Source organism: Ascaphus truei, chromosome 2, assembly GCF_040206685.1.
Source record: "Ascaphus truei isolate aAscTru1 chromosome 2, aAscTru1.hap1, whole genome shotgun sequence".
NCBI lineage: Eukaryota > Metazoa > Chordata > Amphibia > Anura > Ascaphidae > Ascaphus > Ascaphus truei.
Window position 1 is genome coordinate 260438176 of NC_134484.1, and position 26419 is coordinate 260464594.

The window sequence follows — 26419 nt, forward strand, 5'->3', positions numbered from 1 at the left end:
GCACATTTTATATGCTCATATTCATTTTATAAAGTTTTTGGAAAGACAGATCGCGCTATGTAGCTTTGTTTCCTCCCATATGTACACCATGGTAACCCTGACGAGATAAGCCTGGAGGGATATCCACAATATACAGCTACTACCTGGGGTGGCAGCCCAATCTGCCAACTGCATACTTACCACTTACATCTTGTGAGTAGATAGACCGACAGAGCCAAGATATTGTCATTATTATTTCATCAGAGTCTCAACGTCTGCACTTAAATTTTATTTGTATAGCGCCATTAATGTACATAGCGCTTCACAGTAGTAATACACGTGGTAATCATATAAATAACAAATAATCTACTATATATTTCCCAAAGTGTCCTATGTGTCGTTGCCTGTCTGTCTGTATGTATGTGTCTCCCTGTGTCTACGGTCCCTGTGTCTACGGCCCATCGCATTGGACCTTTGGCCCGTCACTCCGTCCGCCTCAGGCCAATCACATCGCTCACCCGCCCCCGCACACCTATCATTGCACTGATCAGCCCAATTACATAGCTCCCTTGGCCCCACGCCCGCCCCCGCACACCTCTCATTGGCCTGCGGCCAACACACCAACCCCACTGCCTCACTCTCCCAGCCCTCACTGAGCTTTGGGAAACGCTTCACAGCACCTAACCCTCACTGCTCTGAGATATTTGGGAACGCTTCACAGCACCTAATGCTCTCACCTCTCAACCATCAAAAACCTCACCGTCTGATACCACCAAAACAAGGACGCAGGTACACACTGTTACCTATCTATATATTCTTTTCACTGATCACCTACACACACCGCACGCTCACAGAGCGCACACACACCCAACAATGCACACCACCACCGCACCTCTGACGCTAACGCAGCCCCACTACTACCCGCACACACTCCTGCCTACCCTGCCAACACCCCTCCCCTTCACCTCAACATAACACGTTCATCACCAAAAACACCACACACCCCCCAGCAAACATCCCCACCTAACAACGCCCGCATCTCCTCCACTAGCACGCAACACACTACCCCCACTCTGAAGGCCGCAACACAGCCTCCCGTAGCCCTCATCGAGCGCAACCCCTCCCATGCCAAAACGCACTGACGACGCCACAAACCCCTACCTCCGGGGGCCACCCATCTCAAACACGCACGTGGAGCGCAAGGCCTACCTCCGAAGGGCCCGCATCACAACCACGCACGTGGAGCGCAACCCCTACCGCAGGAGGGACCGCACCATACGCACTAAGCACTCCTTTACACCGCCCTCACCAATAAATACACTCCCGTATCCCCTCCGGCACCCCCCCCCCCCTCACACCCAACGACCACGCAACCACAACACCTCCCGCTGCATGCCACAACCCCCCTCCAGGGACCACATACCTCTACTTCACCCTGCTGCCGCTGTATTCTTTCTGTGTACGTCGCACCAACCACCCCACACACTCCCGTAGACCGCCTGCCCAAACACTCCTGTAGCCCACACGGACACCCCCCCCCCCCCCAAACATTACCATAGCCCGCAGGAACCCCCCCCCCCCAAAATAAACACTCCCGTAGCCCACACGGACACCCCCCACCAAACATTACCATAGCCCGCAGGAACCCCCCCCCCCCAAAATAAACACTCCCGTAGCCCACCCGGACACCCCCCCCCCCAAACACTACCATAGCCCGCCGGACACCAAAAAACACTACCATTGCCCGCCGGACACCCCCCTCCCCCCCAAAAACACTCCCGTTGCCCGCACGCCCCCCCCCCCCAAACACTACCTTAGCCAGCCACATCAAAACTGTCCCGTAGCCCTCACCACAACCACAAACCCTACCGTCACCCTCCCCGCAACCCCCCCTCCTGGAGCACAACACATCTCACCTTCAACCTCATGCTGTATCAGTGCTTCACACAATAACATAGCACTCTTCCATTTTACAACACCTCCTGACATGTCTGCTTCATAAAACAATATAGGATCACTGTGTCCCTTACACACAAACACACACACAACAGTAAACCACACACACGCCCCCTCAATCACGTGCCCGCACAAACCCTCTGCCATGCCTCACGTCCTCAGCCCCTCCACATGCCCTCAGCCACGCAACATACCCTCAGCCACGCCACACACCCTCACCCACGCACTCATGCAGCACTCATGCAGCACACACGCGCCCTCAAACACGCCACGCGCCCTCAGCCACGCACCACACACACCACATCACACACCACATCACACACACGCACTCACACACGCAACACACCAACACACACATGCCCTAATCCACGCCACACGCCCTCACCCACCACACACATCCTCACACACACAACCCTCCTCTGCTGATACGCCACACAAAACAACACTTACACACACCCCTACCTACCCCCCACACCACAACGCATGCTGCCGCATATTCAACATACCTCCCCTACACAACGCTTTTACACACACCCACATGGACACCAAAACACAACAACACACCCTTCCCGCCACAAACACACCTCCCCTTCACCGTGCTGCCACAAACACACTACACTCAACACCATGCTGATTTACAAATCTGCAACACCCCTCCCCTTGCACCTCAACCCGCTACCACCCCAAATCTGCACAACAACACACACCCTCCGCTGCCACATCACACAGCAAATCTGCTCTTCGGTCCAATAAAATTTATTCACAACACAATACACATTCAGCCGTCTGTGTCATTTATTGCACACACTTTCAACACACCCGCACACAACACACACACACACACAACACTCAAACACACACACACAACAATCACACAAAACACACTCACCCACACTACAACACACACAACCCACCCTCACTCACCTATCCACCACACAATCACTTACTCACCCACCCAACACTCACACACACACCACACACTCACCCACCCAGAACACTCTCACTCATCCACCCACACACCCCACACTCAACCACCCACAACACACACAAGCAATAATCACACACAACACACATACACACAGTATTTAGCCACATCACACACCCACCCCACACACTCATCCACCTACACACCCCACACTCACCCACACACAAACAACTATCACACACAACACCCATACACACACTATTCCAACACACAACCAATATTCACAAAACATCAACCACCACACGCCCTATGCCACGACCTCACTTAACACACACACACGCACTCAGCCACGCACCACGTGCACACACACACGCCTTCAGCCACAACACACGCCATCACCCACACACCACCTCAATCACACACACCCTCAGCCACGCCACACACCCTCAGCAAGAAGGCCTCGCACACACACCCAACCCTCCTGTGCTGATACGCCACACAAAACAAGACTACCACACACCCCTACCTTCCTCCCACACTACAAACACCACAACGCATGCTGTGCCATATTCCACACAACTCCCCTACAACACACACACGGACAAACAAACACAACAACACACACTCACACCATCAAACACACCTCCCCTTCACCGTGCTGCCACAAACACACTACACCCAACACAATCCACATTTACACCTCTGGAACACCTCTCCCCTTGCACCTCAATCCGCCAACCCCCCAAATGTGCGCACCAACATACACCTAAACAAGTAACATACACTTAGCAAAATTTCCCTCATATACATGTGCTTTATACTGTTGTTGTTTTAAAAATACACTTTTCACAAATATTACATAACATTCACATGACATTAACACTTTGCAATACAACATTTACACATACTTATTCATGGTTCACATCCCGGGCAACGCCGGGTCTCTCAGCTAGTATAATATAAATAACAGGTTATGGGAATAAGTGCTTAAGATAAACGTAACATTTAGGAAGAGAAGTCCCTGATCCGAGGAGCTTACAATCTAATTGGTATGTAGGAGGAACGTACAGAAACAGTAGGAGGGCATTTTGGTAAGTGCTTCTGCAGGGGGCAAAGCTTTATGTATCATGTGTCTAGTAATATCTATGGTGCTACTCATATGCTTCTTTAAGCAAGTGGGTCTTAAGGTGGGTGTTAAAGGTGGATAGAGAGGGTGCTAGTTGGGTATTAAGGGGCAGAGCATTCCAGAGGTGTGGGGCAGTCAGTGAGAAAGGTTTAAGGCGGTAGAGGGCTTTAGATACAAAGGGGGAAGAGAGAAGACATCCTTGAGCAGAACGCAAGAGTCAGGATGGTGCATAGCGAGAAATTAGGGCTGAGATGTAAGTAGGCGCAGAATAGTGTAGAGCTTTAAAAGTGAGGAGAATTGCATGGGTTATACAGGATTTGATAGGAAGCCTGGAGAGCGATTTCAGCAGGGGAGACGCTGAGACAGATTTAGGAAAAGTAGAGTGATTCTGGCAGCAGCGTTTAGGATAGATTGTAGGGGAGACAGGTGAGAGGCAGGAGGGCCGGACAGCAGGAGGTTACTGTAGTCGAGAGGGTAGAGAATGAGGGCCTGATTCAGAGTTTTAGCGGTCGAGCAACAGAGGAAAGGGTGAATCATTGTAAGGCCAGGGCCATGGTCAAATAGACCGTGCTGAGCCACGCTGAGGGGAAACATTATCCCTGTCAGCACGGCTTTAGATGGCGCTTCCGCAGGCGTGCGGAGGCGTGTGAAATTTCAGCCGACAGGCATGTTTAAATTTTGCCGCTGAGGGAAGCGCAGGGCCGGTCATGTGACTGCCAGAAACCAATGGCAGTCCGTGACGTTGGCACCATGACATGGCGCGCTAGCCCCGCCTCCCACCCAGCTCCCACCCAGCACACAAACGCGCATGCTGACGCTTATGCAGGGACAAAAAAAACCTCCTGCTTGAGCAGGAGAGCATGAGCGTCAGCACTGCTGAGCGCTGTCAATCCTACCATGTCCGAGGCCTAATATTGCAGAGGAAAAAGCGACAGGTTTTAGAGACGTTTTGAATGTGAGAGAGGAGTCGAGTGTGACCCCTAGGCAGCGTGCTTGGGCTACTGGGTGAATGATGGTACTTCCAACAGTAATGTGGAAGGAGGTAGTAAGCCAGGTTTGGGAGTAAGTATGAGGAGCTCTGTTTTTGTCATGTTAAGTTTAAGTCGGCGGAGGGCCATCCAGGATGACATCGCAGAGAGACATTCAGAAACTTTGATCTGTACAGCAGATGTAAAGTAAATTTGTGTGTCATCATCATAGAGGTGATATTTAACCCAAGGGATGTGATTAGGTCACCTAGAGAAAGTGTGTACAGAGAAAAGAGAAGAGGTCCCAGGACAGAACCCTGCGGCACCCCCACAGAGAGATCTATGTAGCAGGAGGTGTTAGCAGAAGAGACACTGAAAGTACGATGGGAGAGGTAAGAGGAGATCCAGGATAGAGCTTTGTTACGAATACCAAGAGTATGGAGAATGTGGAGGAGAAGAGGATGGTTCACGGTGTCAAATGCTGCAGAGAGGTCGAGGAATATGAGCAGAGTGTAATGACCTCTGTCTTTGGCAGCATGGAGGTCATTAGTTATTTTAGTGAGGGCTGTTTGTCGAGTGAGCAGTGCGGAAGCCAGATTGTAGAGGGTCTAGGAGAGAATGGGTGTTGAGAAAGTGGAGCAAGCGAGAGAATACAAGACGTTCAAGGAGTTTGGAGGCAAAAGGCAGGAGGGAGACAGGTTGATAGTTAGATAGACAGGTAGGGTCAAGCTTGCTGTTTTTGAGTAATGGTATAACGGTTGCATGTTTGAAGGAGGGGGGAAAGGTACCAGAATAGAGGGAGGTGTTAAATACAGTATGTGTGAGAGCATAGGGGTTATAGTAGGAACAAGATGTTTTAGGAGATTTGAGGGAAAGGGGTCAAGATGGCACGTGGCAGAGGGAGAAGAGATCAGTTGTGCTACATCTTCCTCTGTGACAGCGGAAAAAGAGTCAAGGAAGGCAGGAGGAGAGTTAGGAAGCAGTGTAGGGTGGGAGGAGGAAACAGAGGGGATGTTCTGACAAATGGATTCCATCTTTCCCTTGAAAAAGCCAGCAAAGTCCTGAGGTGAAATGGAGGAAGAAGAGGCATCTGGGGGTGGTTTGAGTAGAGAGTCAAAGACAGAAGAGTCAGCGTGGGTTAGACTTGTGTGTGTTGATAAGTAAAGTAGGTTTGTTTAGCCTGAGAGAGGGCAGAGTTGAAAGAGTATAGCATAAATTTGTAGTGAAGGAAGTCGGCGAGAGTGTGAGATTTCCTCCAAAGGCGTTCAGAGGAACGAGTGGAGGAGCGCAGCATGCGCGTGTGGGAATTTAGCCAGGGTCTGGGTTTAGAAAGGCGAGGGTGACAGAGAGAAAGCGGGGCATGGATATCAAGAGAGGAGGATAAGGCAGAGTTGTTGTTCCTGACCAGGTTGTCAGGGTCTGTAGCAGAAGTGAGAGAGGAGAGGGAGGAGCGTACAGCAGAATCAAACGCTGGTAGGTTAATAGAGCGGTGGTTTCTGAAGAAGTGAGGGGGAGATGGAGATGGAGAAGGGGAGAAACGAGAGAGAGAAATTGAGATGAGATGATGGTCAGAGAGAAGAAAGGGGGAAATGGAGAAACCAGAGAGAGAAAAGTTTTTGGTGAAAACTAGGTCTATGTAGTGGCCATCCTTTGGGGTGCTAGTTGCAGTCCACTGTCGAAGGCCAAAGGAAGAGGTTAGAGAGAGAATGCGAGAAGTCCAAGGGAGAGAGGGGTCATCAATGTGGTTAGTTGAAGCCCCCTAGGAGAAGAACAGGGGAGTCTGAGGAAAGAGAGAGCCAGGATTCAAAGTGAGAAAGGCAGAAGGGGGATGAGTAGACGTAGGTGGGTGATAGATGACCGCCACATGGACAGGAAGAGAAGATCTGCATAGTGTGAGCCTCAAAGAAGGGAAAAGCGAGGGAGGAATAGGAAGGGTTTGGTAACGGCAGGGAGAGGAGTAGCCCCACGCCTCCACCCCTGCCATCAGGGCACAGAGTGTGGAAGAAGGAAAGGCCACCATAGGCCGAGCAGAGTCAGACTGAGTGAGCCAGGTCTCAGTTACAGCAAAGAGAAGCAGGAAGTGAAAGAGAAAAGTCATGCACAGAGAGGCACATTGCCTCAATGTTTCATAGTGGCCAGTGTGAGCGCTCCCACCCGCTCGGCGCCACCGTGGCCGAGGCATTATGCACTGATTTGTATTTGGCATTTGTATGTATATGTGTCTCGGTCTGAGAGTTTAGTACACAAACCCGATTTAGGGAAAAAAAGATCAGGGTCTCGCATCTTTACCCAGTAACTCATGCAGCACGAGAACCAAAGGAGCCAACACTCACCCGCACGCATTTTTTGGGAAGCTCAACTTAGCGGACATTTCTTTTTATACCAATGCAATTCCTTACAACCATTTTAAGAGCTGCCTTAACAATTAATCCCCTTTGGGAAAATGAGTATGGTTTTCGTTCCAATCAAAGTTCTGTAATTCTCAGTCTTATCTGCCTCTTCTGTCCTGCCACATTATCTGTTTGGCTGGTGACAGCATTATGATAAACCTCTGTAGGGGATGGAGGGGGTACTTCCTGGTGTCAAAAAGTTATCAGAAAAGAAATTGAAGATTGTATAAACCCTACAAAGCGCCTGCTCCTTACAAACAAGCAGCACAGCCAAATTGCTCCCATTAAACACCTGACTGCGGTTAGTTCTGTTCTAGCCAGTGGCTCCGCTGCTGCCCAGCGGGGTCTGGAAATGTAACACGAATAACTAAAAAAAGGATCGTAAGAAAAAATAAGGGACTGGAGGAACGAGAGATAGGAGGGGGTGAAAGAGATGGGAGGGGGAGAGATGGGAGGGGGAGAGATGGGAGGGGGAGAAATGGGAGGGGGAGAGATGGGAGGGGGTGGGACACGAGAGAGATTAGGGCAGAGAGGAGGGGGTGAAAGATGGGAGGGAGAGAGATAGGAGGGGGTGAGAGATAGTTACCTACCTAATAAGACCCAGATTAGAGAGTGTTTGTTCCAATATGGGGCATTTACAAATGTGGAAAGAGCCAGGGTTAACCCTAGCAGTGGTGCAGCTTCACAACACAAGGGATGTATAGATGGGTCCCTGCCCCTCCCCCCCCCACCCGCTTCCCAGTCATCAAGCACTTTAGAGACTGTTTTTTTTTTTGGTTGTTTGTTTTTTAAAAGGGTGAATCCATATGGCTGCGTCCACGCTGGCGCTGAGCGCGCTTGATGCGTTTTCTTCAGTGAAAGTGAATTAGCACACACACAAAGCCCGATCCACGCCCCCCGCTCGCATTTGCAAAATTTTGCAGGACAGCCTGCGCTCATGCTTGGAGAGTTGGTGACGTCACCGGTCTCAAGCAGTGCCCAAACTGGGGGGGGGGAAGGGGGTGGAGATTTGTCTGGTGGGGCGTGGGCGGTTGGAGACGTCACGCGCTCCTCCCCAAGCCATTTAAATTAAATGCCGGGGGATTGCGTGAGGCCTCTGCAACAATAAAACTTATCGGGATTCAGACGTGTCTCCATGGCAACGCGATGTCATTTGACGCCGTGGGGTCATGTGATGTCACGCGTCCCCGGAGTGATATTTGATGCAGCTGGCAGGTAGGAGAGGGTGCGCGAGACCGGGGGAAGCCAGGCAGGGGGGCGCAGCTTCAAAAGTTTGCGCTCCCCTTTAGTAGGTGACACGTGATCCATTTTGAAGTCTAAAAACTACAACTCCCATGATCCCCTTAGTGTGAGCATGCGCAGTAGGACACAGAGCTGTGACCTGGATGTAGTCAGTGTCTCCACTTCTGGGAAAGTGAACCTGAGACTGCAGCAGACAGAAGAGCGCAGAGCGCAGAGCACAGGCGCAGAGCACAGAGCACAGAGCGCAGAGCACAGGGCACAGCCGCCTCGTGGTAGGTGTACATATGTATGTGTACGCACACGTACACCCTCCTAAGGGTTAAAATTACCGTTTTACTTATTTGTATATTGTGAAAGAAATCCTGTTCTGTATTTCTCCAGGAACATTTGTGTGTTTGACTAATGAGGGCTTTATAATTACTTTGTTTTGTATGGAAATTTTATGTTTTTTTGTTTGCTAAACAGGTTTTTTAACTTGACAATTGGCTACATTTTACCTATTAAATATGCCAGTGTTATTGGTTCACGTTCTTCCTAGGAGGGACTGTCCCTTTAAATACCATTTTCCTTCTCTGCTTCAGTTTAAATAAATCCTGAGATTACAAACCCATAAGAGTTTGTACAATCCGCCTTTTCTCCTTGCTAGCTCTCCTAACAAAGCCACGTGACGTGGGGAGGAGGAGGAGGAGCTAAGCACAGAGCACAGTGACTCCTCCAGAGCTCCGCCCATTAGCTGCAGCACTGGCTGGGAGGCAGACACGGACACCGGATGCCTGGTCTGCTGACGTCACAGTGTAGAGGGGAAACACACCCTGCGGAGGACAGCAAACAGCCGGCACCCGTGTAGCAGATTAGCAGCCCCCGTCAATCACCGGAGGTAGCGGGACTTCCAACGGATTACTGCCCGGGGCAGCTGAGCAGTCCGGGGGAAACCCCAGAAGACAGCACCGTCCTCACAGTCTCCACGCCAGCAGCAGACGTGCAGAGGGAGTGAGATTCACACTCTCCAGGCAATTATTCCTTCTATCAATATTCATTACTTATTACTTTACCTTCTTTGTATTTAGCTATTTGTGTGAGGGTTGGAGCATTGTATTTTTATTGTTTTTGGTCACATAAGGTGCTGCATAAAGTTTACAAACTTTCCATTGCGCCCTTTACATTTCTGTTTTCCAGCTCTCCTAAGCGCTCCTTATCCTCTCACCCCTCACAAGTCTTTCCCCGTCTTAGGAGCGCAGGGCCACACTTCTCTAAGCCTTATTTAGCCAGAGGCAGCTGGTGACATTATGGATAACTTTGGTTGCTGTCACCTACAATACTTTACTGGGCAGCTAATGCCACCTCTATATTCTCCAGACTATTACTCTGTGACCATTACCATCAATTATTGTCTTTCCAAATCCTTGCAAAACCTCCCGAAACAGAAATATTCATTTAATTTATCCCCCACACAGCTTGTCAAATTATTTCCCCAATACCCCCTCAGGAGAAGAGTTACCCGTCTCACATGGTTTCCCTTACTGTGTTTCTATTGCTGTTTGTGTTCTGTATCCCCCTTCCTCCCACACCCTTTATTTGCCTCCCAGGTACTGATCTGCAGATGGTTATTTTTCCTTATCCACTTTGCCTCCTCTGTTTACCAAACACTAGATTCACTAAAGTGCAATAGCCTCAATTACACTTTAACAGCCACTCAAGTAAATGGCAATGAGCATGTGATCACTGCAGCTCTTTGCACCTCTCCCCTCACTCCTGTCTTCTCCTCACAGCCTTGTTCCGCACTGTTGCTGCCCTTATGTAGCCTTAGGACGCAGCCAGAGTGCCCGCGAGCGCTTGACGTCGTGCGCTGAAGAAGCAGGGGCAATAACTTGCCTGCAGGGTTGTGCAATGGGGGGGTCCCCTTGACGTAAAATGTATTTGATTCCTCACGTGTCACATGTCCGCGAGCATTGCCTTACGGCATTTTGATCGTGCCACGCGTACAGTCTCTTGCGGACACTATGGCCATGGCCTTACACGGCCTGTTCAAACAATGTTCAGACAAATAGAGCTCAGGAGACAATAAGAAAAAGGATGGAAGTAAGACTTCATGTGCGCTCTCACATTTTTATTCTCCTGCTTTAATGGTATGATACAAAGAAAAGAAAATAACTGCGCCAACCGTATAAATTTGATTCAAGGTTCAGTCCCTCATGGAGTATAGTCCCGCTGCCAGAGTATCTTTAAGAGGTGATTCAGCAACCTCTTAGTTGTCACAGAAAGGTAGAAGAGGGGGGGGGGGGGGATCCTCCGGCGCGATGTCTTACTCAGTTTTCCAGGACACATGCAATATAAACAGATAAAGGGACCACAATCAGGAAGGGTTAAATCACAGTGGTATGTTGGAGATGAGATGTTAAAAAGCACACTTACATTAAAACATCAAAGTCCACCTTGAGTGTGGTGTGTGTTTCTTAAAACAACCTCAGGAGAAGGGGGAAGACAAAGAAAACATAGTATAATACTGTTTTATTAAACAAAATTGATTAAAAAAGAGATTGCCAACTCACAAGCGACCATTAAAAAATGGCATAGAATGGGGAAGTTTTCAGTCTCTGCTGGACTTCCTCCCACGTGGTTAGGTGTCCGCGTAGGGTCTGTCCCAATGGGTAAAATGGAGATGCAGTGGTGTGGGTGAGGATCGGGTGGTTCGCCCAGACTTGTGCACGGCCTGGTCTCCCTCCCGTTCGTCAGGCTCCCTGCTACTGCTGCTCCTTCTGCCGTCCGCGCATGCGCATGCGCCCCGGTGGAGATGGTTACCAAATTGGGATTTCACTCTGTTCCTCAGTATGGTGGCTCGCGAGGACCAAAAGCCGTCAGACGCGTTTCGCTAAAAGCTTCCTCAGCTACGACACTGAGGAAGCTTATAGCAGTAGCAGGGAGCCTGACGAACGGGAGGGAGACCAGGCCGTGCACAAGTCTGGGCGAACCATTAATTCCAAGTTTTTTTTTTTTTTTTTTTTAAAGTAGTCAGAAAGTATTCACTGGCGTGGCCTGTGGCTCCCATTCCTTTCAAACTGTGGGTACATACAAGTGAGCCATCGTATATACATTGGTCTCCATTAACTACTATTCACCTCAAAAACTGTAGAGAAGAGAAGACAAGTCACATTATTAACAATTTGTATCTTTCTTCAGCTATTTATAAAATAGACATTACTTTGAGACCTCACTAACTGTCCCAATTTTAGGTTTGTAAATTGTGTGAGAAACAAGGAAGAACAGAACCTTGTGGCGTTGCAGGACCACAGGGAAATCTACTACAGAACCTGCACAGACCTCCCCCCACACACAGAGCTCCTGGTCTGGTATGGAGATGAATATGGGAAAGAGCTTGGTATCAAGTGGGGTACGCTGTGGAAAAATAACGCGTCAGCACTAGGTAATCAGGAATATGTGTGTTTTATGGTTTTTACATATCTATTGTCTTATTACTGAAGTTAAATTGCAAATATTGATAGATCTGCATACACGATTACGGGTCAACTACAACTTAAAATCACTAAACCTGACTTGAGTCAAAGGGCCGGATATATCAAGCTGCGGTAACCAAAAATCCCGTATTACCGCCCATAAAATCTGCCATACATCAAGTTCCGATATTCATCAGAACTGGATGAACGGCAGAAATACCGCAAATATTTTATAACCTACTCCAGGATGGTGTTAGCCTTGTCTTTCCTATGTATATAATGGCCAATATACTGCCCATTATATACATGGGCAAGATAAGAGAGAGGGAGAAGGAGCGGCTCAGTGAGTAAAAACACTGACTCTGACATGTAAAAATAGCAGTGCTATACAAGAACAAACTATTATTATTTTTATTATTAGTAGTCAAACCAACATGGAATAGATGATAAAATAGTTATTAAAATACATTACAGTACATATTAACCCCTTAGTAGTCCACGGGTCAACTAGTCATTGGTTTCCATGACTAGCTGACCACACAGGATAATATAAACACTACACTACACTCCTACTCCCCTTTGCCACCTTAGTGGCTAGTAAAGCATGGTTAGTTCTTGGTTTGTCCCGCAGGCATAAACAAAACACTATAGCTCGGATATAAACAACAAAACAGGTAGCGCTAACCGCAATAAATATATTAATAATAAATAAATAACCTACACTATGGCTCGGATACATACAATTCTGTTAAAGTGGAGTTAATATCGCACCGGGGAAATAATAAACTAACGGGTGTTATTACTGCAATTTTTATGTGGTATATAGCAAGATTGCGGTTATAATTTACTGGGTGCGATATTTGGGCCATTCTCGCGATATGGGAATTAAAGCTACCGTTAATAATGTTACATACTGCATTGGGTTCATATTTTTATCATAGTTACATAGTTACATAGTAGATGAGGTTGAAAAAAGACGTAGGTCCATCAAGTTCAACCTATGCTAAATTTAGACAACAGATACTTTATCCTATATCTATACTTACTTATTAATCCAGAGGAAGGCAAACAAAAAACCCCATTAAGGGGAAAAATGAATTCCTTCCTGACTCCAAGAATTGGCAATCGGATTAATCCCTGGATCAACATCCTTCCCATGTATACTTATTTGGTATATCCCTGTATATCTTTCCCATCTAAAAAGATGTCCAACATTTTTTTGAACAAATCTATTGTATTTGCCATCACAGTCTCCATGGGTAATGAATTCCACATTTTAACTGCCCTTACTGTAAAGAACCCTTTCCTTTGTTGCTGGTGAAATGTCCTTTCCTCCAACCTTAAGGGATGGCCCTGAATCCTTTGTACTGCCCGTGGGATGAATAGTTCTTTTGAAAGCTCCTTGTATTGTCCCTGAATATATTTGTATATAGTTATCATATCCCCTCTTAGACGCCTCTTTTCTAATGTAAATAAATCTAATTTAGCTAGCCTCTCCTCATAAGTTAGAATGTCCATCCCCTTTATTAATTTTGTGGCTCTTCTCTGCACTCTCTCTAGTTCCATAATGTATTTTCTTAGGATTGGTGCCCAAAATTGTACTCCATATTCAAGGTGTGGTCTTACTAATGCTTTGTAAAGGGGCATATTTATGTTTACTTCCCTTCCATCCATTGCCCGTTTGATGCAAGATAAGATCTTGTTTGCCTTTGCAGCTACTGCATGACATTGGGCACTATTGCTAAGCCTGCTGTCTACAAGCACCCCTAAATCCTTCTCCATCAAGTTTTCCCCCAATATATCTCCATTTAATTTGTAATTCGCCTTTTTATTCTTGCATCCCAAAATGCATAACCTTACATTTATCTGTATTAAACCTCATCTGCCATTTACCTGCCCACGTTTGCAGTCTCTCCAAGTCCTTCTGAAGAGAAATTACATCCTACTCTGATTCTATTACCTTACACAATTTAGTATCATCAGCAAAGATGGAGACTTTGCTCTCGATCCCAACCTCAAGGTCATTAATAAACAAGTTAAAAAGCAGGGGTCCCAGTACCTATCCCTGAGGTACTCCACTCACGACTTTAGTCCACCTGAAAAAGTTCCATTTATGACAACCCTCTGTTGTCTGTCCTTTAACCAGTTTTCAATCCAGGTGCATATATTATTACTGAGTCCAATTTTCTTTATTTTGTACACCAACCTCTTGTGTGAAACCATATAAAAAAACCTTTGCAAAATCTAAGTAGACCACATCAACTGCATTACCCTGGTCTAAATTCCTACTTACCTCCTCAAAGAAACAAATAAGGTTAGTTAGGCATGATCTATCCTTCATAAATCCATGCTGACTATTACTAATAATTTTGTTTTCCATTAGGTATTCCTGAATATTATCCCGTATTAAACCTTCAAGTAGTTTCCCTACTATTGAAGTCAGGCTTACAGGTCTGTAATTTCCCGGTTGTGATCTAGCTCCCCTTTTAAATATAGGCACCACATCTGCTTTACGCCAATCTTGTGGTACTGAGCCTGTGGAAATGGAGTCCTTGAATATTAAATATAAGGGTTTTGCTATTACTGAGCTTAACTCCTTGAGATCTCTTGGATGTATGCCATCGGGGCCAGGTGCCTTATTTACTTTCATTTTTTCAAGTCGCTTATGAACTTCTTCCTCAGTTAACAAATTGTTCATAAATATTGAGATTGTGGCTTCCTCCTGCAGCATTACTATTGAACTTGATTCTTCCCTGGTAAACACAGAGGCAAAGAATTTGTTTAATACCTCAGCTTTTTCCTTATCTCCAATAATCTGCCTACCCATCTCACACTGAAAGGGTCCTATATTTTCTTTTCTCATTTTTTTGTTATTAAGGTACTTAAAGAAATTTTTAGGGTTGACCTTAATTTCTATTGCAATCCTTTTTTCATTATGCATTTTTGCTAATTTGATTGACCTTTTGCAATTTTTGTTACATTCCTTATAATTCTGATACGATGTCTCTGTCCCTTCTGACTTAAAGAATCTAAACGCCTTCCTCTTGTCCATTTCCTGCCCTACCTGTTTATTTAGCCACATTGATTTTGACTTATTTCTTTTATACTTATTACCCGAGGGTATACACTGATAAGTGTGCTTTTCTAACAATGTTTTAAAGACTGCCCATTTATCTTCTACATTTTTCCCTGCAAAAAACATCATCCCATTGTATTACTACTAGATTAGACCCCAGGTTATTAAAATCTGCCTTTCTAAAGTTTAAAGTCTTTGTTGAACCCAAGTAATCTGTTTTTTTGATAATGTATTTCAAATCAGACCATGTTATGATCACTGTTACCCAAATGTTCCAGGACTTGAATATTTGTTATTACTTCTACATTGTTTGATATGACCAAATCCAGAACTGCCCCTCTCCTGGTTGGTTCCTCAATAATTTGGGTCATATAATTGTCTTCAAGCACCCCCAAAAACCTGTTTCTTTTGTTGTAACGCTAATCTCATTGCCCCAGTCTATGTCTGGATAATTAAAATCCCCCATTATGCAAACATGACCCAGTTTTGATGCCTTCTCCATTTGCAAAAGTATTTTAGCTTCCTCAATCTCACAGATATTTGGTGATTTATAGCATATTCCCACAAACATTTTCTTTATACTTTTACCTCCACTGCTAATTTCTATCCACAAAGTCTCTACATTTTCATCATTCCCTTCATAGACATTGTCATGATAATGTCATGAGATATTGGGTATTTTAATCCCTTTGGTGCTTGAGGGGTTAATGAGCTACACTTGTTTAACAAAATACCAAATGCTGGGTTTGAAACTGATCAGGACTGTTTCTGTCTGCTCTGAATTTCAAAGGAACTTACTTGGGGCGGGGGTCCATCCTGGATTGCCCACTCAAGGGGTCAATTGTTTTAATCAAAGAAGAGCAGCTTCAAAGTATTCTGTAGAAAGGGGTGGGCGTATGATGGGGCCTTAAGAAAGTATTGTATCTAAGTCTAGGGGAGATTGTTACAAGTCAGATCTGACCAGGGGCATGCTTGGAAAGCAGGGCAGACCTCATCTTCTGAACCAGTGCGCCTCTGGGAAAATCCATAGCATGTGGTAATGTACTGTATAGGATTTTTTGTTTTACCCCTTTTATTTTAAGAAGCTGTTCTGCCTTAAATTGTAATTGTATGTTTATTTTGTAATACCTTTTCTGTAATTCAAGCACTGTATTTTTATATATATTAAACCATTTAATAAGTAATGCTTTGGGCTCTGAATGAACTTTGTGCACGCTGGAGAGAATAACTTGCTAAATTCAGGCACATGTTACTACAACTGATTGTGTGTTAAAGTGCATAGTTTTTCCTATAATAAACAGGGACCTGAGGCCCTGGCGGATATTTTAGTCTAGGATCTTTTATCATATCTGCATAACCTCAGGTGGTGGCAGTAGATGCTTATGATGTGCAATTGAGTAGGGGGTTAATGCTAACTCGCTGGTTCCTTGCAGAGGAGAAAGGGGGGTTGCTAGAGAAGCCTTTGTGTATTATCCCTGGTTGCATATCTAAAGTCACGTTCTCACTTGTGTGCTGTTCGTGGCGGGGGTATATTGGGACGGGTTGAGGAGAGATAAAACCCATTTGAGGGACCCCTGAGTGGGTGAAGAGTGGGTACGCTTGCGAGCGTCGGTATTAACCCTTGTCCCGTATGCAGGTCGCGTGCTAGCAGGGGGTCGTACGTGACAGACATCATCCCTACATATAAACATACTCCACCACCCCTTCTATTTGTTCGATCCTTCCGAAAAAGAGAATAACCCTCTAAATTAACTGTCCAGTCATGAGTTTCATCCCACCATGTTTCAGTAATGCCTATGATATCATACTGCTCCTTTGCAGCTATTAATTCAAGCTCCCCCATTTTATCTGTCAGGCTTCTTGCATTAGCAAGCATGCATTTAAGGTTTTTTTCAGCCTGTACTATTATCTTATCTGCTCCTTCCTTTCTGCTCCCACTTGGTTTAGTCTTTAGGGTGAGGAAACTGTCTATGGCTGCCAGGATGGCGAATCCTCACAGTACCCTCTCCCCAAGCCCTCCTCCCGCCCTCTCAGAGCGACCTCCGGGCGACTCCACAGTGGCTTATCCGGAAATTTAGAATGAAAGATATGAAACAGTCTGTCTGCATGAACCCGATGACTCGGAATCCAGGTCGTTTCCTCCGGACCGAAACCTCTCCAATGCACCAGATACTGCAGGGATCCTCTGGAGATCTTGGAATCCAGAATCGATTGTATCTCATATGCGGGTTGGCCTTGGACCATATGAGGAGAAGTGGAAGGGACCGGAACAGAGTATGCATTCTGGACCACAGGTTTGAGAAGAGAAACATGAAATACAGAGGGGATCCTCGTGGAAGGAGGGAGAGCAAGTCGATAAGCAACCGGATTGATCCTCTCGGAGACAGAGAAGGGTCCAAGAAATCTGGGTTCGAATTTCATAGAAGTGACCTTCAGACTGATATTCCTGGATGACAGCCAGACCTTGTCGCCAGGTTTGAGTTCCAGAGCAGGTCTACGGTAGCGATTTGCCCGAGTCTTCTGCCTATTGACTGCTTGCCTGATGTTGACCTGAATCCTTTTCCAAAGGTCTGGCAATTCTCTGATCCTGTCATCTGCCGCTGAGACCCCTGAGGAAGGTAGAACAAAAGGAAGAGTAGACGGGTTGAATCTGTAATTCACGAAGAAAGGGGACTCCAAGGTTGACCCACTACGTGCATTGTTGTGGGCGAATTCTTCCCAGGGTAAGAGTTCAGCCCAGTCATCTTGGGAGTCAGATACAAAACAGCGTAAATATTGTCCAAGAGATTGGTAGGTCCTCTCCATCTGACCATTAGTCTGTGGGTGGTATCCAGATGAGAAATGAAGAGCGATACCTAGCTGGAGGCAAAACGAGCGACAGAACCGGGAAATGAACTGAGAGCCTCTGCCTGATACTATTACCATAGGTACTCCATGTAAGCGAAAAATCTCCATGATGAAGATATCGACTAATTTGGGTGAATTGGTAGGACCCTTGAGGGGTATGAAGTGGGCCTGTTTCGAGAATCTGTCCACTACCACAAGAATCGTGTTCATACACTTGGAGATAGGCAAATCAACAATGAAATCCATGGACAAGTGTGTCCAAGGCCGGTCAGGAACAGGTAGAGGTTAAAGAAGACCCGAGGGAAGGATTCTGGGTGTTTTAGTCCTGGCACACGTGGGGCACGCAGCTACGAAATCTTTTACGTCCTTTTGCATCCCCGGCCACCACAATGTGTGAGAAATAAGATCCAATGTCCTCTTGGTGACGGGGTGCCCTGCAGATTTGGAAGAATGACTCCACTCGAGAACCTTCTTACGGTGCAGAGAAGAAGTGAAGAGAAGGTACTGAGGTGGTGAGACGCCAGGAGGAATGTGGGTTTGTTGGCGACAATGTCTTTGAGAGCTCTGAATGAAGTGGCCGAAAGAATACATTTAGGAGACAGGATGGGCTTTTGCTGATCCTCAGATTTGTCGTCCAGAGAGAATTGACAAGATAAGGCATCAGCTTTGACATTTTTGGATACAGGAAGATAAGAAATTATGAAAAATAGCGAACATCTGGCTTGACGGGCTCCCAGGCGATGTGCTCCTTCAATGTAAAGCAAGATCTTCTGATCCGTGAGGATAGTTATCGGTACCCTCCAGAAGATGTCTCCATTCTTCGAGAGCTAATTTCATTGCCAGGAGTTCCCAATTCCCGATATCGTAGTTGCATTTAGTCGGAGAATTGTTTTTCAAAAAGAAAGCACAAGGATGCAACCTGGATAGAGGATTCTTTTTTTGGGACAAAACAGCGCCTACTCCACCGTCAGAGGCATCAACTTCAAGAGTAAAAGGAAGTTTAGGATCAGGATGAATGAGAACAGGGGCGGACACGAAGGCCTTCTTGAGAAGTGCCAAAGACTGAAGCGCAGCAGTAGGCCAGGAAGCAGGGTCCACTCCTTTCTTGGTTAATTCCATAAGTGGAGCCACTAAGGAAGAATTTTTTTTGATGAACCTGCGATAATGAGAGAATCCAAGGAATCGCTGAACTGCTTTAAGAGTAGTCGGTTGTGGCCAATCCAGAACTGCTTTGACCTTGGCGGGGTCCATGGTGAGGCCGGTATTGGAAATTATGTATCCCAGAAAAATGGGAGATGTTTGAAAATGACATTTCTCCAGTTTGGCAAAAAGTCTGTTCTCGCGCAAGCGAAGAAGCACTTGTTTCACATGAGTAATGTGTTCTTGTATGGATTTAGAAAAGATTATGTCATCGAGATAAATGATTACAAAAGGAGTTGAGAAGGTCTCTGAAAACTTCCTTTACGAAATCCTGAAACATGGCTGGGGCATTGCACAGACCAAAAGGCATGACTAAGTACTCATAATGTCCATCTCTGGTGTTGAAAGCAGTCTTCCATTCGTCACCCTGATAGATCCTGACAAGATTGTAAGCACCTCGTAAATCCAATTTAGAAAAAATATTAGCTCCTTGTAATCGATCAAACAGTTCAGAAATGAGAGGCAAGGGATAGCGATTTTTAACAGTACTTTTGTTGAGGGACTGGTAGTCTATGCAAGGGCGTTATGTTCCGTCCTTCACAAAGAAAAACCCAGCGCCCACAGGAGAGGTGGCCTTACATATAATTCCCTTCTGTAAATGATCTGCAATATATTCTTTCATTGCCTTGGTTTCTGGCATAGACAACGGGTAAGAGGTCCCTCTGGGTGGAGTGGTGCCTGAAAGCAGATCAATGGGACAATCGAATGGATGATGAGGGGGAAGAGCCTCAGATTTGACCTTATCGAAGACATCCCGGAACTCTGCATACTCATCTGGCAATTGTACCCTTTCCTTCTCATCGGACACGATGGTACCCCAATGCTACTTGCTTCAAGGATGCAGTTCTTATTGCAGAAGGGTAGAAAAAGGGGGGGGGGGATCCTCCGGCGCGATGTCTTACTCAGTTTTCCAGGACACATGCAATATAAACAGATAAAGGGACCACAATCAGGAAGGGTTAAATCACAATGGTATGTTGGAGATGAAATGTTAAAAAGCACACTTACATTAAAAACATCAAAGTCCCCCTTGAATGTGGTGTGTGTATCTTAAAACAACCTCAGGAGAAGGGGGAAGACAAAGAAAACATAGTATAATACTGTTTTATTAAACAAAATTGATTAAAAAAAAGAGATTGCCGGGGGGCGCATGCGCGGCAGGTTGGAGATGGAAGTGTAACCGCACAGCTCCTCCAACCGCCGGCAGAGATTAGCAAATAATCAATAAAAAACCAAACCGAGATATTTAAAAACTATCTCCAGCATCACCTCATATACCCCAGATAACATTCTGAAACTAGAGGAGGGATGGCAGCGACCAGACAAAAGGCACGGCGAAAGTCTGATGTGCGGGCCTATTTCACCGGCCAGGGCAAATCCGGAGCTGCAGAGATGTCAGCAATGTCGGATTCAGACTCGGCACATGATACGGAGGGGGCCGCGGCAGCAGCAGGACAGTCCCGTATAATAAAAAAAGAGATTTCCCGATTACTCGTTGACTTGAAAGCATTTTTCAGGGGCGAAGTGGAGGGGCTACGGAAAGACATGCTACAAATCGGTACGCGAACAAATGTACTGGAGGAGCAAATGGAGGAAAGCTCCAAGAGACATCAAGAAACGCACACACGGGTACAGGCCCTGGAGGATCGGATCTCTGAGATGGAGTCCCGCCAAGAGGATGCCGAAAATAGAGACAGGAGAAATAACCTGAGGGTTCGGGGCATCCCAGAGGAAATTCTAGACCCAGAGGCGCTACTGACGAGGTGGATGGCATCTATTCTCCCGGGCAAGGCAGAATCAGACCTGCGGATGGATAGGTGCCACAGGGCGCTGAGATCGCGACCATTGCCGTCAAACCCCCCGAAGGATGTCATCCTGAGACTCCACTATTTCTCAGTGAAGGAGGAGGTGAGCAGGATCGCACGGGCCACCCCTCACATTACATTTGAAGGGATAACATTGACAGTATACCAGGATATATCCCCCATCACACTGGCCAGAAGGAGAGCGGTGGGGCATATAACTAAGGAGCTGAGGGATCGGGAGATTCGCTACCGGTGGGCATTCCCGTTTGCCCTAGTGGCGATAAAAAATGGCCGACCGCATGTGCTTAAACACCCGTCGGAGGGGATGAGCTTCCTGAAGAAGCTGGGAGTCAGGGGGACCCCAGCCTCCTTCCCGCGGGGGGCGCAGGAGGAGCTCACAGTGGATATACCACCACGGCGTCCGGGATCCTCCTCCCCGAAAGAAAAACGGCAAGAGAAGGCAGCAGGAGGGGACAAGAGTCCATAACTGCCCAAAAGTTCCAAAGTTGATTGCAGGTCTTAAAGTTCGAAGTTGCCACAGGAGCTGCTCGTTCTCCCCAGTTTTAACCCTCTGACATGAACAGCCCCTCAGTACCAATACCAAGGGTGTAGCACAAGAAAGCTCAGAAAGACGAAAATCGCCCAAAGACTTCCTTGCCACATTTATTGCCGCCAAAATGGCCACCACAGGCTTACCTGAAGTAGACGAAGGAGTCGAGGCGCGGAGACACCAATGGCGGCCAAGATCTTGGCGGGAACGACTGCTCCGTGAGGGGGACCCGCCCATGGAGCTGCCTCCGGACACACCTTCTTCCCGCGAGGAGCTGCCTCTGAATGCGTCCGCTTCGCCCAGTCTGACGACATCACTGAGCCGGATCTCGCGAGAGCGGGAGTTCGGTCAGACAGACCGGAAGCGGAAGACGCAGGGGGGAATGCCCGGATGTCTTGGGGACCCGGAACAGCAAAGGACCTCCCTGGCGGGGGTGCGCGAATTCCGCCGCCGGGGAGAGGCATCTATAGTGTCAGGTGTCATCCGGGGAGAGGCATGGGTAGTAACAGCAGCCAGGGAGGGACAGAGAAGGTGGCCCACGAACAGCAGTGTGGTAGATATGGGCACAAGGAGAGTCTAGATAAAGGGAGGAGGGCGCGACATAGCCAGCCGGCAGGGGGATAAAGACAGGAACGGTGTATTAGAGCCCATACAAAAGGGAGGGGACCCAGGCTAAGGGGATTAGCGGGCTAAATAAGGCGAGAGGGGGGGGCAAAGAAGGTTCGGGGTATTCAGTTTTCGTTTAACGGGGCGTTAGGGGGGTGGAGGGAGGGCAATCAGGGCTAGTTAGGGACAAAGTTGGGGATAGATTACAAGATAGTAAGTAGGTTTGGGTTATCATGAAGTGTCGGTGGGAGGGGGGCGGAAGGCCACTCTACCTGCAGGCATGGGCGCCGTTACCAGGGAGGTGGGCTTGAACTGTTTCCCTGGCAAAGACCCGGATGGGCATGGCCGAGACGGTGGGCCATGGATCTGGACCAGGAGGGAGGGGGGTCCAGAGGCAGAAGATATCCACCGGGCAATGAACCAGAGGTCCAAAGGGACCACAATGGTTCTTTCTGTTTTTGTATGTGTTTTGTTTATGTGTCCTTCCCTCATGTTTCACCCCTTCCACACCCCAGCTCCAAAAGGCGGAAGGCAGGGCGAGTCCTACAGATGTCAGCTCTACAACACGCAAGTCTGCCGAGAGATCTTGGATATGGTTCCGAAAGGCGGTTGGTTGAATAGGCGATCTGGGAGTCTGCACTACGAATTCCACGCACAGAACATGCCCAGGGCCCGGGGTAAGATCACACCGGCTTACATATTAGGACCACACAGACACTACTGTATAAAATGGAGGTAATTTTTATCTCGCAAAACGCCAAAGGGCTCAACAGTCCCCACAAGCGAAGAGTCGCTTTTAATGAGTTCAAGAGGAGACGGGCTGACGTGGTCTTCCTCCAGGAGACTCACTTCAGCTCGCGCAATAACCCGAAATTCCTCGATTCTAACTTCCGAAAGTTTTTCCTAGCATCAGGGGAGGAGAAAAAGAAAGGTGTAGCTATACTGTTTCAAAATAACACCCCCTTCCAGGTTGAAAAGGTTAAAAGGGACCCGAAGGGGAGATACCTAGTTCTGATAGGGATCCTTAAGCAGGTCAGAATGACGTTAGCCTGTATATATGCGCCAAATGAAGGTCAATCAGACTTTTACAACGCATTTTTTCAGAAGCTTCAGCTATGGGCCGAGGGACAAATAGTTCTGGGTGGCGACTTTAACACAGTCATGAACGCGAGTGTAGATAGAACCACGTCCCAGAAAACAAATAAGAGAGGGGAATATTCCACTACTGAGAGGCCTCAAACAGATTAGCCTGGTGGACATCTGGAGAGAGCAGCACCAGGGAGACCGCAGTTATTCTTTTTACTCCCACCCACATGACAGCTACAGTAGGATTGACCACTTCTTTGTGTCGAGCAGAATGGTCCCACAAATTTCCGATACAAGCATACATGATACCACTTGGTCGGACCATGCATCAGTAGAGCTGAGATGCAGTCAATTTGGTAGTGCCAGACCAGGAGCAAACTGGAAGCTAAATGAATCAATAATTAAAATTCCGGAGATACAAAAAAAAGTGAAGTCTGAAATATCAGATTATTTCCGGATAAATAGTGGCAGTGTGGAGTCCCAATCACTGTTATGGGAGGCTCATAAGGCCACGATTCGGGGGGTACTAATCGGGATAGCTGCAAATAGGAAAAAGAAAAAGGAAGCCAAATTATCCCAGCTATATCACAGGTTACATGAGCTCTCTATTCTACATAACCGGACAGGTAGAGATGACGCTCTGAAGGAGTTGAAGGATGTTAGAATTCAGCTAAACCTCCTCCTTACTTCCCGAGCGGAGAAAGACATGAGTTGGACACAGAGGAAGTTCTATGAGAAAGCTAATAAACCGGACACTATGCTAGCCACCAGACTCCGTAATCGGAAACCAAATTTTAATATTCAATCAATTAAGACAGCTGGAGGCCAGAGTTCCTAAAACCCTAAAGTCATAGTAGGGGAGTTCGCGAAATTCTACGCACAGCTATATAATGGAGAGAAGGTTGTACACAATGCTAGGACAAGTAGTAATCTACAGAAATTCCTAGCGGATGCAGACTTGCCACAAGTGAACAGGAGGGAGCGAGAGGCTCTTCAAAAAGACTTCACAAGGGAAGAATTAGAGGCGGTAGTAAAAACCTTAAAAGCATCAAAAGCCCCAGGCCCGGATGGGTTCTCCAACCTGTACTATAAAAAATTTATCGGAGTTCTGGCTCCGCACATGCTCCAGCTGTTTAATGGAGTATTAGCAGGGGAGCCCTTCCCGGGACAGATGCTCTAGGCGTCGATTTCAGTAATCCATAAAGAGGACAAAGATCCCACTAGCTGCCAAAGTTACCGGCCAATATCATTAATTAACACAGATGTAAAAATCTACTCTAAATTACTGGCCAATAGATTAAATATAATCCTGCCAGGGCTCATCCACCCGGATCAAGTTGGCTTCATTAGAGGTAGACAAGCGGCCGACAATACTAGGAGAATAGTGGATATAATAGACTTTATGGGAGCCAACGAGATTCGGGGTATAGCCCTAAGCTTAGATGCGGAAAAGGCCTTTGACAGGATTGATTGGCCCATACCTGGAGTCCACGCTTGGCGCATTTGGGTTTGGAGGCATATTCCAACAGGCTGTTAAGGCATTATACACGGCACCTTCAGCCAGGGTGGTTCACCAGGGATTCCCCTCGGAACTATTCCCAATTCAAAGTGGTACGAGACAGGGATGTCCGCTTTCGCCCCTGCTATTCGCCTTATGCATCGAACCACTCGCAGCACAAATTCGGAACAACGCTGATATCTCTGGGGTACAGATCCATTCGCAGGAGCACAAAGTGGCTCTGTACGCGGATGATATCATTCTAACCCTTGCCAAGCCGCTCATCTCGTTGCCCAATCTGTTCGAGCTTCTAGAGCGTTTTGCCCAGATCTCTGGTTTCAAAATAAATCAATCTAAATCAGAGGCCCTAAGCCTTTACATGCCAAGAGAAATGGAGAAGCTGATAGAACTCAACTTTGAGTTTAGATGGCGCCCCTCCTCCATGAAATACCTAGGAGTGCAGATCACCAAAAAGACGAGCTCCTTATATTCGGCAAATTATCCCAAACTGTTGAGGACTCTCAAAAAAGAGCTACAGGAGTGGAAGGCATATGGTATTTCTTGGTTGGGGAGGATCTATAGTGTCAAGATGAACATCCTTCCCCGAATTCTATATCTGTTCCAAACTCTCCCAGTTGCCGTGGTTAGAGCAGACATTGCAGGGCTCCAAAAAGCTATTTCTCAATTTATTTGGAAAGATAAAAAACCACGGATTAAAGTAAAAATTATGCAGAAAGCTAAGGAAGCTGGTGGCCAGGCAGTTCCGAGCGTCATATCCTACTATAAAGCGGCACAATTGTGCCAAATCACGCAGTGGCATGGGGACCCGGGGCTCAGGAGGTGGGTGGCACTGGAGAGGGAGGTGTGCGCCCCACTGGAGCTCAGGGACCTGATCTGGTACCCGAGGACACGGGTGAAGGATGTGCTCATTCCTCTGTCCTCTGTGCGCAACTCACTCTCGGTCTGGGAGGCTTCTAAAAGTAGCTGCTCTTTGACCTCCAAACACACACTGATGGCTCCTTTATATGGCAACCCGGACTTTGCTCCTGGGCTGGCAGAAAAATGCTTCCCGCGCTGGCGGCAATTAGGGATTAGTCGATTGAAGGACCTGGAGGTTAAGGGCAAGATCAAATCTTTTGAACTATTACAGTCAGAAACAGACTTACCTAACACTGATTTCATGAGGTACCTCCAGGTTCGGGCATTCTATAACGCACACCCGGTGAGACCACCGTTGACTAAATTCGAACAGCTCTGCGTGCGCGGAGCAGAAACGCGGGGACTGATCTCTGCCTTGTACAGAGAGGTGGTGAATACTGACTCAGACAGGACAGTCAAACCCCGTTTCATGGCACAATGGGAAGAGGATCTCCAGGCTCAACTAGAGGACGAGGACTGGGCCGCGGTGTTTAAAGCTGCGGCCTCAAGCTCCATATGCACGACATTGAAGGAGAACTCATATAAGGTATTATTAAGGTGGTATCTCACCCCAATCAGATTAGCTAAATTCGTCAGGGGTGCTTCCCCGCTCTGCCCCAGGCAGTGCGGGGAACAGGGGGATCTGGTGCACATGCTGTGGTCTTGCCCGAGATTAGTGCCGGTCTGGACCCAGATCCGAGATTGGCTGCAGAGGATCTTTTTAGGGCTCAACATCCAGCTGGACCCGTGGCTATTTTTATTAGGTAAACCTACAAATGAGGTATCTAGATCGGG

At 47.2% G+C, this 26419-nt stretch overlaps 1 protein-coding gene across 1 annotated transcript in view; it reads left to right on the forward strand.

Moving 5' to 3' along the window:
- Positions 1 to 8767: 8767 nt before the first annotated feature.
- LOC142487248 (uncharacterized) overlaps positions 8768 to 26419 on the forward strand; it is a 34331-nt gene continuing 16679 nt past the window's right edge. Inside the window, exons 1-3 of the mRNA XM_075586191.1 lie at positions 8768 to 8858; positions 11817 to 12007; positions 22638 to 22799. Coding sequence (XP_075442306.1) covers positions 22715 to 22799 — 85 coding nt within the window. The 5' untranslated portion in view covers positions 8768 to 8858; positions 11817 to 12007; positions 22638 to 22714. The remainder of the gene's footprint in view (positions 8859 to 11816; positions 12008 to 22637; positions 22800 to 26419) is intronic.